At 41.9% G+C, this 17,619-nt stretch overlaps 3 protein-coding genes across 4 annotated transcripts; 1 reads left to right on the top strand and 2 right to left on the bottom strand.

Annotated features, from left to right (window-relative positions):
- Window positions 1-138: 138 nt before the first annotated feature.
- npb (neuropeptide B) lies at window positions 139-1,632 on the bottom strand. Its single transcript, XM_037125124.1, has 2 exons — window positions 1,239-1,632; window positions 139-640 (listed from the first exon to the last, which is right to left on the bottom strand). Exons 1-2 carry the CDS (start codon window positions 1,500-1,502, stop codon window positions 512-514), a joined length of 393 nt encoding a protein of 130 aa, XP_036981019.1. The 5' UTR covers window positions 1,503-1,632; the 3' UTR covers window positions 139-511.
- Window positions 1,633-2,606: 974 nt separating this feature from the next.
- sgsh (N-sulfoglucosamine sulfohydrolase (sulfamidase)) lies at window positions 2,607-8,524 on the bottom strand. The gene is made up of 9 exons (XM_037124890.1): window positions 8,256-8,524; window positions 7,280-7,440; window positions 7,048-7,153; window positions 6,575-6,942; window positions 6,398-6,479; window positions 6,097-6,300; window positions 4,463-4,629; window positions 4,155-4,372; window positions 2,607-2,944 (listed from the first exon to the last, which is right to left on the bottom strand). Exons 1-9 carry the CDS (start codon window positions 8,335-8,337, stop codon window positions 2,761-2,763), a joined length of 1,572 nt encoding a protein of 523 aa, XP_036980785.1. The 5' UTR covers window positions 8,338-8,524; the 3' UTR covers window positions 2,607-2,760.
- Window positions 8,525-8,570: 46 nt separating this feature from the next.
- Window positions 8,571-16,048, top strand: slc26a11 (solute carrier family 26 member 11). Of its 2 annotated transcripts, XM_037124708.1 has the most exons (15): window positions 8,573-8,723; window positions 9,379-9,590; window positions 9,706-9,946; window positions 10,221-10,413; window positions 10,916-11,001; window positions 11,733-11,955; window positions 12,169-12,347; window positions 12,518-12,590; window positions 13,403-13,514; window positions 13,593-13,648; window positions 13,926-14,066; window positions 14,160-14,287; window positions 14,818-14,917; window positions 15,049-15,182; window positions 15,341-16,048. In XM_037124708.1, exons 3-15 carry the CDS (start codon window positions 9,737-9,739, stop codon window positions 15,446-15,448), a joined length of 1,743 nt encoding a protein of 580 aa, XP_036980603.1. In that variant the 5' UTR covers window positions 8,573-8,723; window positions 9,379-9,590; window positions 9,706-9,736; the 3' UTR covers window positions 15,449-16,048. The 2 variants fall into 2 exon arrangements, with proteins under 2 accessions (XP_036980664.1, XP_036980603.1); XM_037124769.1 differs by lacking the exons at window positions 14,818-14,917; window positions 15,049-15,182; window positions 15,341-16,048 and adding an exon at window positions 14,512-14,809 and having other exon boundaries at window positions 8,571-8,723.
- The last annotated feature ends 1,571 nt before the right edge of the window (window positions 16,049-17,619 follow it).

Here is a 17,619-nt window from a genome sequence, read left to right as displayed (position 1 = left end):
TTTGAACATTGTATTTTAGTATTCTTTTCATGTAAATAGGTAAAAGTAACAAATGAAGGCAGTGCTGGATCACCTATTTTACCCCTTTCATCCCCAGCTAGTTGAGTATTTTCAGACAAACTTATGCCACACAGCGTGTTCCCAGTGTTTGTTCATTTTAATAGATAAAATAAATAAAAGTACTTTCCAGGAAATCTGCTCTGCAGTCAACGTTCTGGACATTTAATACACGTAAGTACATGTCAGGGTTAAACAGTAAAGCGTGAAAGAATATCAACTAACATCTCTCGAATCTGACATTTTTATATATATATACACATAACCAAAGCAAAAACACTGAACAATGTTTGTGGTTTTAAATAAAAAGAGAACATTCAGAGTCTGCAGCGGTCCATCGTCGACAGTGATCATGTTTTCCTCACACACTCATTCTTTGATTCTTCGGTTCCAGAGAAGCGCTGCCGGGTCTCGGCTGGAGGACCAGGACTGTCTCTGCCGGTCCGACCGGGACTCACGCGGACAGGCAGTCCAGGGAGTCCAGGGTGAGGAAGACGTCCGCCTTGCACTGGAAGGTGCCCGTCCCGTCCCGCAGCAGCTCGCAGCTCTTCAGGTTTGGAGAGATGTCCTTGACGCAGATGGCCTAAACGATGACAGCATTTAAAGTTAACGTTTGACACTTTTTTTTTCTGCTCATCTCCTCAGAAATCACATCAAATCTATTTACTTTGTCTTTTAAACTAATGGCTAGATCATTGCGACTTATCGTTTTGCAGTAACAATAGCAGGATGTCTAGACAAATCACACATTTTCATGTCTGTCTTTATTTTTTCAGGAGTTTTTTTTGTTATTGTTGTTGTTTTTTTTTAAATTTCTATTTCTTTTGTTAACATTTTAATGACCGTCCGTCGCCGTCATGTAAGGCTCCCGGCTGCGCTCTGACCTGCAGCGCTCCTGGTTTTGCGCCTTTACGCACGGCTTGTTCAACTTTTACAGCAATTTTGAACTCAACTGCCCTTCATGAGACCGACACAAACGCGGAGTCTAAACTCTGACTAAGGTTTGTTTACTTCAGATATGTCCTTTTAATGCTGAGGTATTGTTATGAACGTGTTTCTTTTGATGCTAGAGGGAAATGCATGTTTTACGCAAGTTCGTTCTTCATTTCATCTTCAGCTAATTTACAAAAAATAACCCCCTGAATCATGAACACAGTTTGTGGTATATGAAGTCTACTCACCATGCTTTTGAGGATGGAGATCTGCTTGTTAGTGTCTGGAATCACGCTGTTGCCAGCTGTCTCCCCGCTGTCCAACAGCGTCTCTTCGGACTCGGACCTCCGGACGTACGGCGACCTCCTGATGCCGGACAGCAAACCAGAGGCACGACCCACCGAGTAGTAACTGGGCCCGGTCGACTGCTTGTACCAGGCTTCGACTGGATTGCAGGAGACGAGCAGAGACACTGCGACGCACACCACGGCAAACCTGACTGACCTCTCCATGTCTGGACCCGGCTTGGCACTTTCTTTACGCAGAAGACACACGGCGCGTTTCTCGTCTGTTCTCAGTCAGAGGTCGACTGAATGTTTTGCTGGGTGTTTGGAAAACTTTGTGCTGCTTATATAGGCTGACTGGGGCGACGGTATCGTGACCCAGGAGGTTCGTCAAATCAAAATCGAGGTGGGTGGATGATGATCCGGTGTGTGTGTGTGTGTGTGTGTGTGTGTGTGTGTGTGTGTGTGTGTGTGTGTGTGTGTGTGTGTGTGTGTGTGTGTGTGTGTATGAGGGGGTTGGAGATGTATAGCGACGTCAGCTCTTCTCTGACGCTTGTAAAAGTAAAATGGATTAACATCAGTGGACCAGGATGACACAAATGGTCAAAACTCAGAGATGTCCAGACAGATTATAATCGAATGAGGATGTGCTTTTGCGTTGAACAAATTAGACATTTAGACCTTAAAAATATCCTGAATGTATAAAAACAAAAACAACTCCTAGTTTGACACAGAAAAGTCAGTTATATTAAAGAGATTTACATTTGTGGCTAAAAGCCATGTAATCTGGTCAGTGCTTATCCACGGCACTGCAATCAGTTTGCCTGACTTCAAAAGACTTCAACATCAGTGAAAATGGGCAGATTAGGAGTGAAAGAAAAAAACAAATGAGCAGATCAATGAACACGACTGAATAATGGACTGATCCAAATTGTTCCAAAAGCTTTCTACATGGACGGACAGCGAATCACATCAAATTGGAGCTCTGAGGAATCAATAAAAACCCCTTCCCCGATTGATTTTTCGACCTCCCCAGTCATGCGTCTGGAACTCCACCGCCGTGTAATCAACAGATCAGTAGGAGAACAAGCGTGATGGAGCCTACAACAAGGATGGGTATGTTTCTACATTTGTTTCAATTAAATAATTACAGAAACAGTGAGTGTGTAATCATATTGCCTGTCTATGAAACAGGGTTATGAGGAGGTCTGGATGATGGGAAGATGTACCTTAAATGTATAGACACAGATAAGAGGGAACACTTACCTGGATGATGGAATTATCTGGTAACATAAAGAAGAACAATACAACACTAAAAAACAATGATAGGAATTAAGTTAATTCAAGTTGAGTTTATTTTTCGAGCACTAAAAGCAACAAGGACATAGAAAAATAAAATACAAATACATTTCATTTATATTACAAGAGGAATCATGTATGGGGACATCATGTCAATCAAGATGAGTAAGAGTACCATTAGAGTCAATCAGAGTCCATTGTAGAGTGGTCTGCAGTGCGGCTCTAGCTTGTCCTCCAGGACGTAGTCAGGGCCACAGACCCAGGGGTCCCCCGTCTCCCACTGCCACTTCTGCAGACTCTGCCTCAGGCTCTCCAGCACCGTGCTGTAGGACGGGTCTGACGCCAGGTTCCTTGTTTCCAGAGGGTCCGACCTGCATCGTTCAAATTTAAACATCAGAAAATATTCTCCTGGCCACTGCGAAGATTTTAGAAAATTATTGAGGTCTCCATGTTCATCGGTGTGAACCATAGGTGGGACGGTGTCAATATAGACAGATAAAAGTGTGTTTTTATGTTTCAAAAGAGTCTGTTGTTGATGTCTGACCTCTATGTTCAACATTAATTAATTAGACCAATCAAAGACGTAAAATATATTAGTAATTGTCACTTATATTCATTTTTGATGCATTAAATTACGCTACAGATCACTCTTTATGCTAATTAGTCAAGTTATTTAACTATAACTATATAAATGTTAATAATACAATCATAAACATGTTAATTATTAGATTATAACACATTGATAAGTGCTTTGTAGACGTTTAAGAACACTAACAAAAAGTTTTATTTTGGGGTTCTTATGTGTGGATAATAGCATTGCAAATACAAAGTTTAATGAGTAATTAACTCGCCTATGATCTCATTGTCTTCATAAAGATGAATACATCTTTTATTATGTGTTTGTTTGTTATGTTGTTATTATATATTAATAGTACACTTTGTTATATTCTATTATCATAACTCAAATGCTCTTGTTTTAGATCCAGAATATGATGAACTGTTAATAAATGATACCATAAACTAAGAAGGAACTGCTGTGTTTCTTGTAGATGCCTGTAAATGTCTTTGAATTTAACAATAAACATGTTTATGGAGCTATTATTAACACTTACCTGTACATAGTCTTATGAACACATATGTTACAATATGTTAATAAGGATCTTTTAAAAAGGACTTATGAGGGCTATATCACCTACTAACTCGTTAGCGTTACTGGCTTCTCAAAGATGATTAATAATTTAAACACAAAAAATGCAATTAGTTCTAATTATTCCTATTACTGTTTTTCATATACATACAAGAATATTCAAATTGATTATGTTTAGTACATTTTCTCTCCTACATGGTGGCAGCCTCTGATTGTTTCATTATCACTAAATCACTAAACTGTCAACAGTGGCAGGTGTACCTCATTTCAATCAGAGGAACTCGTGTCTCCACCAATCAAGGTGTTGTGATCTCTCTGCTGAGGGCTTTAATCTCTAAACTCATCCACTAAATGCCCTTTTGATGGACTGATGTTTTTTTATGAACACACGTTTCTTAATCTGAGCCGAACACATGATGAATGCAGGGACAGACCTGGCGTCGTACAGCTCCCAGCGCTCTCTGTAGTAATACTGCTGCAGGCTTTTGAACCAGTGTGTGGGCTCACTCAGCCGGGTGCGGTTCAGCAGGTCCTGGAAGGTCGGTGACACGTACAGGTCCTGGTCTATGGGGAAGGGCATGCGGTAGTGCAGGTTGTGGAGGAGGTGGTACGCCCCCTGGTGGACGGAGCGCGTTGGGTAGTACATGGTTATCTGCAATCAAAATGACAGAACAGCAGTCAGGGTTCGGCCCTGAGAGGCAGTGGCGATGAAGTCCTCTCTGAAAGCAGTGAGCTCGCAGACCTCGTGGAGAGACTGGCTGGCGTACACGGTGTGCCAGCTGCTGGGCTCCGTGACTAGAGCAGGTAGTAAGGACCGCCCGGTGAGGTGGACCGGGGTGGTGGAGCTGCCGGGGAGGCTGTAGGACGGGTAGGGAACAGAGAACCAGTCCAGGATGGTGGGAGTGATGTCTGCAGGAAAAAGAGAGGGAGACGAAAAGAAAACGAGGGAAAAGACAGCAAGAAAATAAGCAAATGGCAAAACCTTAAATTCCAATTTAACGTCATTACTTACACAGTAATAATCAGGCTTGGAGCGTAACAAAATACATTATACATACAAAAAGCAACTTTTCTGGTAAAGTTACAGAAAAAAAGATAATCAGAGTACAGATATATTCAGTAAATTAATATTATACAGTACTAATCTGTATCCATGCACATGTGCACACACAACATCACTCTGGTTTTAAGTGAAATACATATACACATTCTTACAGAATACATTCTTGTTATTAAGATTAAATAGAAGTATTCTCATTAATAATTATTTTCTTTTGTCTCTTTTGCATTTGTGCGGTACTGGGGTAATCCAAAAGAGAAAGTAATCTAGTCACATTATTTTAAGATTGTGATTCTTGGATTAGTTTACTGACCACATTGTTTAACAGGTAATTAGTAACCTTACTGACATATAGTTAGATGTTTAAATACTTGCCATGGTTTACAGCACATTATCTTCTGCTGACATTTACAGTATATCACAACTGTTTCTACCATGTGTTGTATTATTTAATTGATGTTATTTTCATTCTTGCATTTATGGATCATATTCAGTTTATCTTATGGATCTGATGCAGATGTATAATTCTGAAGTCTCCCTCTTGTGGCTGACGAGCACCACAAAGAAACACGCAGAATCTTGCGTTGCAGCCAAACTGTGTTTACTTTTGTATTGAAGTCTATGAGAGATGCTTGGTGAAACACACTGAAACCCAACCTATCCAGGTTGTATGACCTCTGATGAAGAAACGCCTCCGTAAAATGACAGAACACACTTCAGGTAGTAGGTTAAAGCTATTTCTTTCCCCAAATGATTAACAGGGCTGATAGTACTGTGATCAAACAGGTCAGGTCAGACCAAATACTGCTGGGAGACTGAGACTGTGATTACACTTTGAACGGGAGCCTTGTTCCTAGAGGAAATTCAGGTTAAATTAACATGTTAATAAAATAAATAAAACTTTTAAAAAAGGTAAATAACTTACAGTCTAAAGTGTGTCCTTTCATTTTCTTTAGGCTTTTCTTTATCAGAAATTATACAACATAGTTATGTTTTTTTAGTGCGTTTCTCCATCTCCCATACGCTTCAATACAGCCATCTACAGTCTGGCACCAAAGCAAGATTCAGAAACATAATGACCTTCCCTCTTTTTCAGGTTCCTTTGGCAGATAGCAGATATTGCATCATTTCATGTTGTCACTATGGAGGTGCTGGTGTAAGCACTAAACTAGAACCTAACCTGCGACAGACACTTTGCTCACAGTGAGTGGCTGCTAGACTTTACTGTCTATATAACACAAGTACACGCATCAATCCAATACTGATAACAATTTTAACAAGATCCGGCTCCATCTCAGCTGCCACCTTTCTCTTACCCAGCAGACTGACGTAGGCCTGGCTGGTGTCACCCCATCGCTCCCTGTGCTCCGGAGAGGACACCAGCATGGGCTCTGCTGTCCCCGAGCGGTACAGGTTGGTTCTGCCATTGGGGAAGGGGATGCCGTTATCGGAGCTGTAGATGACCAGAGTGTCGTTTTCATAACCAGCTTCCCTGAGCTCCTGAAGAACCAAACCGATACCTGCAGAGGAGATTTGCACCATCATAATTTAAAGTCTAACATGAATGGCCTCTCTTCTTCCTCCATATTTAAAGCATGTGTAGGTGCTGTTACATACCTTGGTCCAGCCTGCTGACTGTGGTGTACTGTGCAGCCAAGTCGGCTCGTGCTGCAGGCGTGTCCGGCACAAAAGGGGGAACCTGAAGTACGCGAGATGAGGGAAGACCACAGTATTTAGTGTTAGGAGCTCTGTGATGTAAGTCAGTTTTGAGCCTGCATATCTTTTAGTACTGACCTTCACTTGTTCCGGTGTGTAATATTCGGGTGTCCAGTCAGGTATTCTACCCATCCCCATTTCACCATTCCCAAACTTCTCACAGAACGCTCCATACTGGGGCTGCGAGTGTCCACAGCGGTGGGTGTCGTGGAAGGCGACGTAAAGGAAAAATGGCCTCTCTTCACCTTTTACATTCCCTTTATTCTCTTTGGTCTTATGCCTTCGTTCATACACTTCCTCTTTATGGGTCTGGAAAAATTTGCGGACCAGGAGTTTGATGCGGGTGATGTTCCTCCCCACCTGCAGGACAGAGTTGTTCTCCTCGGTGTAGGCATAATCGAAAGGATATACAGATCCAGGACCGACGTGCTTCTTCCCAATAATACCTGAGAGAGTTAAAGAAAAAGTGGGGGGTGGGGGAGAAATAGTGATAAAAAGCAAGAGGGTGTGTGAGAATACACTTAAATTAAACTGGTCACTTTGTTACTGACCTGTGTGTATGTTGGCTTTGCTGAGGAGCAGCGGCAGACTTTGGACCCCGTCAAACGAGTTGAAGTGGTGAACACCCTGATGAAGCCCGTACATGCCGTTCTGGTGCTGACAACACATCAAACAGACCTTGATATGGTAACTGCATGCACAAATGAGAAGAATCCATAGTGTGTGTGTGTGTGTGTGTGTGTGTGTGTGTGTGTGTGTGTGTGTGTGTGTGTGCGTGTTTACTTGAGGCAGGCCGGTAAGGATGGCGGAGCGGCTGGGAGAGCAGCTGCTGACAGAGGTGAAGGCGTTGCTGAACACCAGACTACGTTTGGCCAGAGAGCGCAGGTGAGGTGTGTGGACCACAGAGTTGTTATACACCTCCGTCTCAAAACCAGCATCATCAGCTGAAAGAGGGAAAACACACGCTTATTCGTTCTTTCACTACATATTCTTAAAAACTGGTCACTGTAAATGCATATGGAAGCAAATCTGTCACCAGATGTAACAATGTAAAAGACTTTCAATTTCACTGTTAATGCAACATTAAAGTTGTTGTTTTTTGAATGAATTAAACAGAACAGTTAACAGACACAGTTAAATATAATCCTGGTGAGCAGGAAGTAATTAATGCAGTATGAATTTTGGTTGAACATTTTTTGTTATAACAGGATTGGTTTCTTGCATATTCTAAAATAAGTATGGAATGAAAGCATTATTCATCGTTTATGAAGGCTACCTTTGCTTAGGATGAAACTGCACTGGTTGTGTGACTGATAAATACCCCTCGAAGATACATATCTATCTATTGTTAGTATGGAATGTCTTCCAGCCTATATTTAAGGAATAATAATAATCTAATGTATTGTCTTCGTAATGTGTGTGTTTGTGTGTGTGTGTGTGTGTGTGTGTGTGTGTGTGTGTGTGAGAGAGAGAGAGAGATTTGGTGGTGCAGCTGGGAGCTACAAACAAACTCTGGCTGGGGCCACCCAGCCCTGTTCATCTGTATGATCACTTTTTAGAGGATGTAGTTTACGGTGCTGCTGAACTGTACTGCATTTTATAGAGAGGTGTTTCTATTATTCTGTTCCCCCAGTTTATATCAATGAGAGCAGACTGCATTAGGTTTAGCAAGGTGTACCTAATGAACTGTCAGATGGCATTTAGAGTCTTCAGAACTGGCACAGCTCACTACTATGTGGAGGTGTAAAGGTTCACTCACCAATGATCAGGAGGACATTTCTTCTCTTTGACTCTGCGGTGCAACATGATGCCAGAATGACAAAAACCAACTCAAGCAGCATGATGGTGAATATCTCTCTTCACTGTTTCCCACGAAAATTGAGCTTACTTAGTCTAAAAAATTCTGGTCGTTTGTCTCTGAAACATTTTACACGTGCCACAACAATTGTGCCCAACAAATAGGAGGAATACAGTCGTCAAAATCAACATATATAAATGTTGGGACGCATTTTGACGTCTTCCTCAAACAACTTAAGCCCCGCCCCTCCTGCGGTCACATGACAGACGTCACGTGAGGAGAGACAACAGGAACTATTTCAGCGCTTAATCAGCGAAATGACAGATTTTAGGAAGTGGCTTTAACAGAAGGAACAAAAGCTGTGTGACAAAAAAGGACAAATCACAGCTGGCCCGCTGAATAATGACCAAGGAGAAGCCGACGGGTTGGGTAAGAGTTTTTATTTCATTTTTCTTTCTTTCTTTCTTTCTTTCTTTCTTTCTTTCTTTCTTTCTTTCTTTCTTTCTTTTTTTTTTTTTGCTCTATTCTATTCAGTTGTGTGCCTTTTTTTCCCCTACAATTACAATACACAAAAACATGTCATTCTTCCTTTTCTGTTCTATTTTATCCTCTGCTCCTCTTCTTTTTGTTAGTCTCACAACTGTGCAGATATAGATAGATATTCAAATTCTTCCACTTTGTCGATGCAAAATCCGATCATTCAATCAATTTTAACAAATTAAGAAATTGACTGAACATAAGCACAATGGGAGATAAAATTATCGCCCTGTAAGTTGAGGGTGCTGTTAACCCGCATAACACTGATGGAGCATGTGAGTGAATATTTCATAATGAGGGAGTTTTATGGCTTGTAGGTGATTGTGGAGAAAAGATGTGGCTGTTGTAAAACAACCAGGTGTGCAAAGCGCTGCGCTGTCATGTGATCATCATATGAATATAAAGACTACAGAGCTGGTGACGGAAAGACTTATGGAATATTTGCCCTCATGTATTAAAAAATGAACCTTGCAATCAGATGTGTCGGTTACTGCATGTGAACTGACAGGTGGACTGATGACGATGTTTGCTGTTCTTTTACACACAGATCACAACATGCGTCAGAGGATATGTTGTCTGCTCTCTGTGATGTGCTGTGTATCGGTCCAGAGAAACTCTCGGACAAACTGACACATGATTGCACACAGAGCACGTCTTTGTCTTCTTTCCCTAACTACTGGGTCTGTGGGGAAAGAGGAGGCGAACCGAAGCCAGAGGAACCAAGCAGCACCTCCCAGAAGCTGATGTCTGACATTTAAAGTAAAGAAGGAAACTAAATTGCTTTATTGTTTTATCTCCCCACATTTGCAGACATTTGAATATGTAGAAAGTCACTTTATCAGCGCACATTTGTTGCTGTTGTCCCTCTCTCCAGGTTCTCTCTCCTCACCTCTAATTCTTGAGCAATGGACCAGCCTCTTCTGGGACGAGTGTCAGCTGCCGGCCGGGGCTGCTGCTCCTACAGCACCCTGAAGGCCTGGCTGCCCATCCTCTCCTGGCTGCCCAGTTACAAGCTGAAGTGGCTTAAGATGGACCTGCTTGCAGGCCTCACAGTCGGGCTGACAACTGTGCCACAGGCGCTGGCTTATGCTGAAGTAGCCGGTCTTCCTGTGCAGGTGAATCTTGCCTGGGTTGTCTGTGAAGGTTCATCGCTCGTATTCATCTTCCATTTAGTCCTTTAGAAGTGTGCACCCGCTCTTTTTTGTCACATCCTCTTGGACAGATGAATGTCAAAATGAACTTCACAAGTCCATCATTCTGACCAGTAAAACATTCAAGTGATGTGACGAGACGAAATCAGTTTTTTGAGAGGAGGGGGACTTTGATCATCAATTTCAAATAATTGTTAGTTTTTGCTGGCTTTGAATCTAAAATAATCTCCCTCCACAGTATGGACTCTACTCTGCCTTCATGGGGGGGTTCATCTACACCCTCCTGGGGACCTCAAAGGATGTGACACTGGGTCCCACGGCCATCATGTCCCTCCTGTGTTTCACCGTGGTGGGGGGGCAGCCACACCGAGCCGTGCTGCTCAGCCTCCTCTGTGGACTCATCCAGGCAGTAATGGCATTACTGAGATTAGGTGAGGGGAGGGCTGCTGAGGCCATGTGAAAACCTTGTGACACCAGTTTTGGGGGTTCTCTAAATTTAGTCGACACTCGTGACAGCGGGTGAGTGTGGATGTACTTGCGCAAGGCATTTTTATCAAACTAAAAATGTGTTTTTACTCACAATACCACACATTGTTACCTTTGTGCAATGACATTCTAGCAATCTCTAATTTTCTGTAAAGATTTAAGCGTGGTCTCTGTATCAAAACCTGATATAACAATATTACAAAATTAACTTGAGTGTTTAGAAAAGAGCGGGAGACTGAGAGTTATTTAGAAAATTGCAAAGGTTTTTGACAGAACTGCAGAGACTGAAGAAACAGGACAGCCACTTCCCACCACCGTCGATAGCTTCCTGTGCCTAACCGCACACATTTTTTGTGGCATCTGTTGATCTCAACCCTGCTTTCCCTTTTAGGTTCAAGGTCCATTTCATGACTCCATAAGTCATTCATTACTTTGCATCTTCTGCAGGTTTCCTGCTGGACTTCATCTCTTTCCCTGTAATAAAAGGCTTCACTTGTGCTGCTGCAGTAACCATTGGCTTTGGCCAGGTCAAGGTGAAATTGAATCTTGCACACGGACACACACACACACACACACACACACACACACAATGTGTGCAATGCAGTTTCACCACATTTAAACTTTATAGACTTAGAAATGGTGTTTCCAGTAGATTTTTCGTGTAGCATCTGGTACTCTTGTCACCTGTAGTGACTCCCCCTGTGATCTGAGGTCCCGGTCCAGACATTTCCAGAGTCACTGGCTGCATGGCTGACTGAGCCATGAGCTAGTTAGCTAACGGCAGCAGTTGACAGTTCCTCTGGTGGTATTCTGCCCCCTATGTTTTTGGACCTACCTTCAAATTCTTGCCGTATTCGACAAATTACACCCTTGAAGATTTGTGTTTATCCCATCACTGTTACCTGTGACCACTGTATAAACTGTCAAATCAAAATGTTTTATGAAGCCCAAAGTCACATTGCAAATCCATATAGTGAACGGCATCCTCTGCCCTTAGACTCTTGTTTCAAGTAAGGAAAAACTCCTAATAATGAAAAATAAAAATTGTTTTTATCTACTGTTGCCTCAGCAGTTTTAAACTATCATAAGAAAAGATTTAGTCTTCTGAGCTGCTGCTGATGTGGTTCATTTGGTAGTGCAAACCCATCTTGTAGTTACGGTTTCTACATTAAAAGCAGGAGAGAACTCCTCTTGTTCAGATTTGCAGCTCTTCTTAGTGTCAGTGGTTGCAGCTGATGCCAGTCTTGTTTTTTCCGGTTTCTAGAATATTCTTGGACTTCAGGGAATTCCCCAGGAGTTCTTCCTGGAGGTTTACTACACCTTCCACAGGATCCCAGAAGCCAGGATAGGTGACGTGGTGCTGGGTCTGCTTTGTCTCGGTCTGCTGGTCATGTTGTCGTTGATGAAGGCGAGTCTTGGCTCTGACGAGGCTCCCTACTCCAGCTGCTCCAGAGTCGCCAGGAAACTAGTGTGGACTGTTGCTACCAGTCAGTACCTGTGCGTGCGTGCGTGTGTGCGTGCGTGTGTGTGTGTGTGTGTGTGTGTGTGTGTGCGTGCGTGTGTGTGTGTGTATGGCAAATGCATGTCGCCCAATTACAGTTGATGAATCTTTTACAGTGTGTCACTACACTATGGTTTAGATAGACTTTTCTCAAACCTTCCTCTTTTCTCCAATCTGTACATTTTCCTGTCTTGGTCAGTGCGTAACTCTCTGGTGGTCCTGGCCGCATCCGTCATAGCATTTTCCTGGGATGCTTATGGTTACCAGGTCTTTACAATCACCGGGAAAACTTCCCCGGGGCTCCCGCCATTCATGCCCCCACCCACCACAGACACCACAGCCAATGGCACCATCGTCTCCTTTGGAGAGATTGTAGAGGTAAGGAGCAGGGAGACGTTGCCAGCCACGGGGAGATGGCAGGGATTCTTTTTACAACATGTTTGATTTGCGACTCTCACTTCCTCATTTCTGTCCAGTTTGCAAGAGGAGCAGCTGAGTAACCGGTCTTCCTGTCTGTGTGTGTGTGTGTGTGTGTGTGTATTGTGCAGGGCTTTGGAAGTGGACTTGCTGTGATTCCCTTCATGGGTCTGCTGGAGAGCATTGCTATTGCTAAAGCTTTTGGTAAGTGTTTTATCCACACTCATAGCATAGCATTAGAGAGCTTGTTGATTCGTCAGTCCATCATATTAGTCCAGACTAAAATATCTCCACAGATATCAGATGGATTGTGATTAAATTTAGTGCAGACGTTGATGTCCCCCTCAGGATGAATTCCCATACCTTCTCCTCTGCCATCATTATGCCAGTGTTTCCCATTACTACTTGTACCACCTGAGGTGGGAGTAACTTATATTACAGCTACTCAAATTAATATATATTTATTAATAATTACTTTTATAATGCAGGTACAGATATTTTTAAGTCTGTATTTTTATTAGTGGTGGAAAGAGTGCTGAAAATCTGTACTCAAGTATGACTACAGTTAATTTTCTGAGGTATTGCTCAATCACAAGTAAAACTACTGGTATTGCAGAGTGGTCGACTGGTTGAGTATTCATTACTATTTAAATACATTTTGTTGATGTTTAGTGCATCATCAACATCAGGCATTTATTGATATTTCAGTTATTTAACTGGACTTGTACTTGAATGCAGATTTTCAGTATTCTTTGGACCATTGACGTTCCAATCAGCCTCAGATCTACTTTGTGTTTTGTGCTAATTAACAATTGTCAGCATGCGTACATTTGTTAACACAGCACAGATTGTTACTGCTAAACATCAGCATTGTCATTGTGAGCATGTTAGCATTTTGTAGCCTCACAGATCCACTTGTGTGGCTGTTTTCTACACAGCGTACTAGCCTTAGATAATCAAGGCAGCCAAAGAATGTGGTTTCATCTGAAAGCTTCGAACTTCCTGTTTCTCCTCAGCCAGTCAGAACGACTACAGAATCGATGCCAACCAGGAGCTGCTGGCAATTGGCGTGACCAACATCATGGGTTCCTTTGTGTCAGCCTACCCTGTCACCGGCAGCTTTGGGAGGTTTGTGTGTCTGTCTGTGGGAGCGAGGGTTCAGATGTTTACAGTATTTACAGTGTCATGTTGTCTCCTTACATCCAGGACAGCGGTGAACTCCCAGACTGGTGTTTGCACTCCAGCTGGAGGGATTGTCACCAGTGAGTCCTGACACCTTCACTGCATCTCTTCTGCCCTCTTGTGGTGGTCTCTGTTATCACACATTATCCACAGTACTGTCATTTCCATGCTTCCCTCTCAAATTCTGCCTCCTCTTTTGAGAAGTGTTTTCATAGAGGACAGAGGTAGACGTGTTAAACGAAACAATAAATACTGGCTTCATAAGACATGACAACAAAGAAAATGTGTCTCTTAAAAAAGGCAGTCCAGCATGTGGCTAATTTCTCTTAATTTCACCTTCTCTCTCTGTTCTTTCAGGTTTCATAGTATTGCTTTCCCTGGCGTTCCTCATGCCGGCCTTCTACTACATCCCCAAAGCTTCTCTGGCTGCTGTCATCATCTGTGCGGTCGCTCCGATGGTAGATTACCAGGTTGTGGCTAAGATGTGGAGTATACGCAGTGGGTGTCTGCTCAGTTTTTCACTAAAGTGTGTCTCACACGTGTTGGTTTGTTTAGTTATGGTCTCATGCTCACATAACGTGTCCACCACAGAACTGGACCTGCTGCCTTTCCTCGTGACGTTCTTGATGAGTTTCTGGCAGGTGCAGTACGGCATCTTAGGAGGTGTCGCTGTATCTGGAGCCATGCTGCTGTATAACATTGCAAGACCACGGATTGAGGTACCATAATAATCTGAACAGTAGTAGTAGTAGTATCTGAACAAGTATTGCTTTGCTTGTGTGATTTATAAAGGTACAACAGTCATTTGCTTGTCTTGGAGGTAAACATACTAAAATATAACTTACATATACGACTTCTGATGGATAAATGCCTCTAAAACATAAGATAACACACTTCAGAGAGAAGGTCATGACTGATTTTTTTTTCCTTAAATGATTGACAGGGCTGATAACATCAAGACCAAATATTTCTGATGAGACGGCAGTTACGCTGCTATCAGGACCCTTTCTCAAGCGATATCAATGGACATACGTTGTGCCAATAAGTCAAGGAGTCGTTAACCTACTCTCTGAGGTCCACACCAGAAGTCATATGACCCAGATATGTTGGGTTTAAATGCATTTCTCCATGCATCTCCCATAGACTTCAATACAGCTGTCACCACAGTCTGTGGAACATGATAAAGTCATGGTGTCTAATGGTGCCAGAGTAGCAGGAGGTTTATATGTGTTATGCTTTTTGTGAGCAGGTGTCTGATCACGGTGTGATGGTGATGGAGTTGGACAGTGGACTCAGCTTTCCTGCCACAGAGTATCTCAGCCATGTTATACACACTCAGGCTCTGCAGGGTAAAGACATGCTTGTTGTTGTTTCACTTGCATGGCACAGTAAGGTGTGCTGATCACTGTCTTGTTTAAAACCGCTTCATCTCCTTTTGTTTTTCCTGTCATTTCCTCTCCGCCTAACGTCTCTCCCACAGCATCTCCTCCGCGGTCCGTGGTCCTGGATTGCCACCATGTCAGCACCATAGATTACTCTGTGATCAGCGAGCTCAGAGACCTGCTGAGGCAGTTCAAATTGCGAGACTTGCATCTGGTCTTTTCAAGATTGCAGGTAAGACCTATTGGCCTTAGGAATGATACATTTGTTCATTTTAAATTTCAAAATGAAATGTTTTTTTTTGTGTGGGGCTGAATTAGATTTTTAACAACACAGCATGACAAAATGTATGTTCTTCCCTCTTTCTCTCACACTCTGTTTCTGTCGTTAAGCCCTCTGTTCTGACAGTGCTCCTAGCAGCTGACCTGCAGGGCCTCAGGTATACAGACAGTGTGGAGGCAGCACTGCAGATGGAGTCAGAAAACCTCCCCAATGACTGACAAAAGATCTTACCAATCCCAGAGTTGGGAGTCGGATTGATACGGGAAAGAAGCAATAAAGCAACAACACTGATCTTTGACATATCTTGGGATTACTGGGCCGTTATGAAGGTGAAAAAAGTTGTGACCTACCTCCAACAACCGTCTTTAGATGTACTACGACGGCCGGGAGCCAAGTGATGTTACTCTTTTTCTCGTCAGAGGAAAGTGTGGCGCTGAATTTTGGATCTGCTAAACTTGACTTTGCAAATTACAGCACTACAGTGACATTGCACAGCAACATTGGACCAATAGTGTTTTTATATGCTTTTAAGGGACATTTTGTTTTTGGTACGAATGAGGAATTTAGAGATAATATAAACAGAATAAGGATGACATATGTGTAAATAATAAACAAAGCAGAACAAAGCTGTACATATACACATATGCCACCAATCATGAGTTGTTGAATTTATCCATGTAAAGGAAATGTAAATTAATTAATTAGTTTTAAGAAACGTTGCCAAGGCGGTGGCAAAATGTTGCTTATTGACTTGCATGATTAACCCAAATCACAACTGTACAGCAATTTTTACTAAATGTAACGTTTACATTTTCATATTTCTTTGTGTGTGTTTTTGTGTGTGTCTCTGTGCAATGCTTTCCTATGTTATAATGAATTAGCACTTTTGTACAAAAAAATGTATTTAATTCGATAGCAATTCAAATTGATATTGAAATCAAATTGAGTTGATTTTTGACATGACATGACACATATTGCTGTAGCAAGCATTTAGACATTAAAAGGTTAATTAGTAATTAGAAAACATACTATGACAAATTAATATACTGTAGCAAAGTAACATATTACAGGACAAAACAAATAATCTGTGCTGAAATAAGAAATCCATGTCATAAAATACACATTCTTGCTCCAAAGGGGAAGGACCCCATAATAATGTTTTAACAAACCAACGACAAATAACTCACCTCAGCATCATTTTCCACAAAGTCGTCATTGAGGGTTTCTAATACTAATACAAATATTATGAATATGATAATACATGAATAAATATTATGAGGGATTACATCTGTGTAAAATCCATTCAAATTTGGAATACCTTTATACAACTGGCAGCATCTACCAATCCATGGCTTGAACAGCTCCATGCTTCCAGTATTTTCAAGCTTAAAGACAGCCTCAGACATGAAGTGTATTTGTTTTATATAGTATTTAAACAGCATTATATAAGATTTTAGCCTTAAAATACCAGAATTATGTTAATGGTACAGTGTCTTGTAACAGGGTGAATGGTGTCTCTGTCACTTGTCTCTGCACTATGTATCTTCAGTGAGAGGGTGGGATCACAGTGTTACATGTTGTTATACATGTTTACTTCAACATACAAGTTTTCAACACATACCATTGTTGTGATATGATGAGTTATGGTGAATACTATCAATAGCAGTGCCTAATGATCTGTTGGTTTTATTGAACTATAAAGGATACATATCAGCTTTTCTAGACAAGCCTTTATTGCATCTGAATAAATCAAAGACCATAAAGTACTTAAAATGTCAGCATAAAAGCTAAAAGGGGATTTTTACCACACCCAGTGATTAATAATCACTTGAGTTTCCAGGTCCAAAAGTTCAGTCCTTCAATGGGCTACAAGCTTTTGTCACGCACTGAAGGAGGAAGTGTGTGTGCCCTTTGGATCACTGAATCTAGTTTCATACATCATCATGAGTAATAATCCACTGGCTGCTCATTGTTGGAGTAATTATTTACCAGGCTGTTGCGCCACTGAGAAAAAATTCTGATCAGAACTTCCCCTTCCAAACAACTTCCCATGAGCGCTCCTATCAGTTCTGTCATATGATATTGAGTGTGTAAATCTTAAAAGCACCCTTGAATACCATTTTAAAAACATGCATTTTAGATAGGTTTTATTCTGAACTGTGGTCCGTATTTGGCTTTTATTGGCATTACTTGACTTAAGCATTAATATGTTTAATATCATGCAAAGGGACTGTCAGTGTTGGTAGGTGATGCAAACACACAAGCAAATGATGCTACGATGACCTTGAGGGTCAAAACACAACAGTTCACAAATCAGAGTGTGAGCGTGTAGATCAGAGGTCACCAACATGGTGCCCGCGGGCACCAGGGAGCCCCCAAGGACCGCATG

Source organism: Acanthopagrus latus, chromosome 1 (genome assembly GCF_904848185.1).
Source record: "Acanthopagrus latus isolate v.2019 chromosome 1, fAcaLat1.1, whole genome shotgun sequence".
Classification (NCBI taxonomy): domain Eukaryota; kingdom Metazoa; phylum Chordata; class Actinopteri; order Spariformes; family Sparidae; genus Acanthopagrus; species Acanthopagrus latus.
The sequence above is the reverse complement of the archived record's forward strand: the minus strand, read 5'-3'. Positions and strand labels throughout refer to the sequence as shown.

Bases quoted from the DNA above. Each gene is read 5' to 3' on its own strand.
- npb (XM_037125124.1), bottom strand. From the start codon at position 1,502: ATGGAGAGGTCAGTCAGGTTTGCCGTGGTGTGCGTCGCAGTGTCTCTG. The intron at 641-1,238 runs GTGAGTAGACTT...GTCATCGTTTAG, and splicing joins TCTCCATCCTCAAAAGCATG to GCCATCTGCGTCAAGGACAT.
- sgsh (XM_037124890.1), bottom strand. From the start codon at position 8,337: ATGCTGCTTGAGTTGGTTTTTGTCATTCTGGCATCATGTTGCACCGCA. The intron at 7,441-8,255 runs GTGAGTGAACCT...TCCCTCTTTCAG, and splicing joins AAATGTCCTCCTGATCATTG to CTGATGATGCTGGTTTTGAG. The intron at 2,945-4,154 runs GTCTGTCCCTGC...TGAACGATGCAG, and splicing joins TGGGAGCTGTACGACGCCAG to GTCGGACCCTCTGGAAACAA.
- slc26a11 (XM_037124708.1), top strand. From the start codon at position 9,737: ATGGACCAGCCTCTTCTGGGACGAGTGTCAGCTGCCGGCCGGGGCTGC. The intron at 14,288-14,817 runs GTACCATAATAA...TTTTGTGAGCAG, and splicing joins TTGCAAGACCACGGATTGAG to GTGTCTGATCACGGTGTGAT. The intron at 15,183-15,340 runs GTAAGACCTATT...TCTGTCGTTAAG, and splicing joins TGGTCTTTTCAAGATTGCAG to CCCTCTGTTCTGACAGTGCT.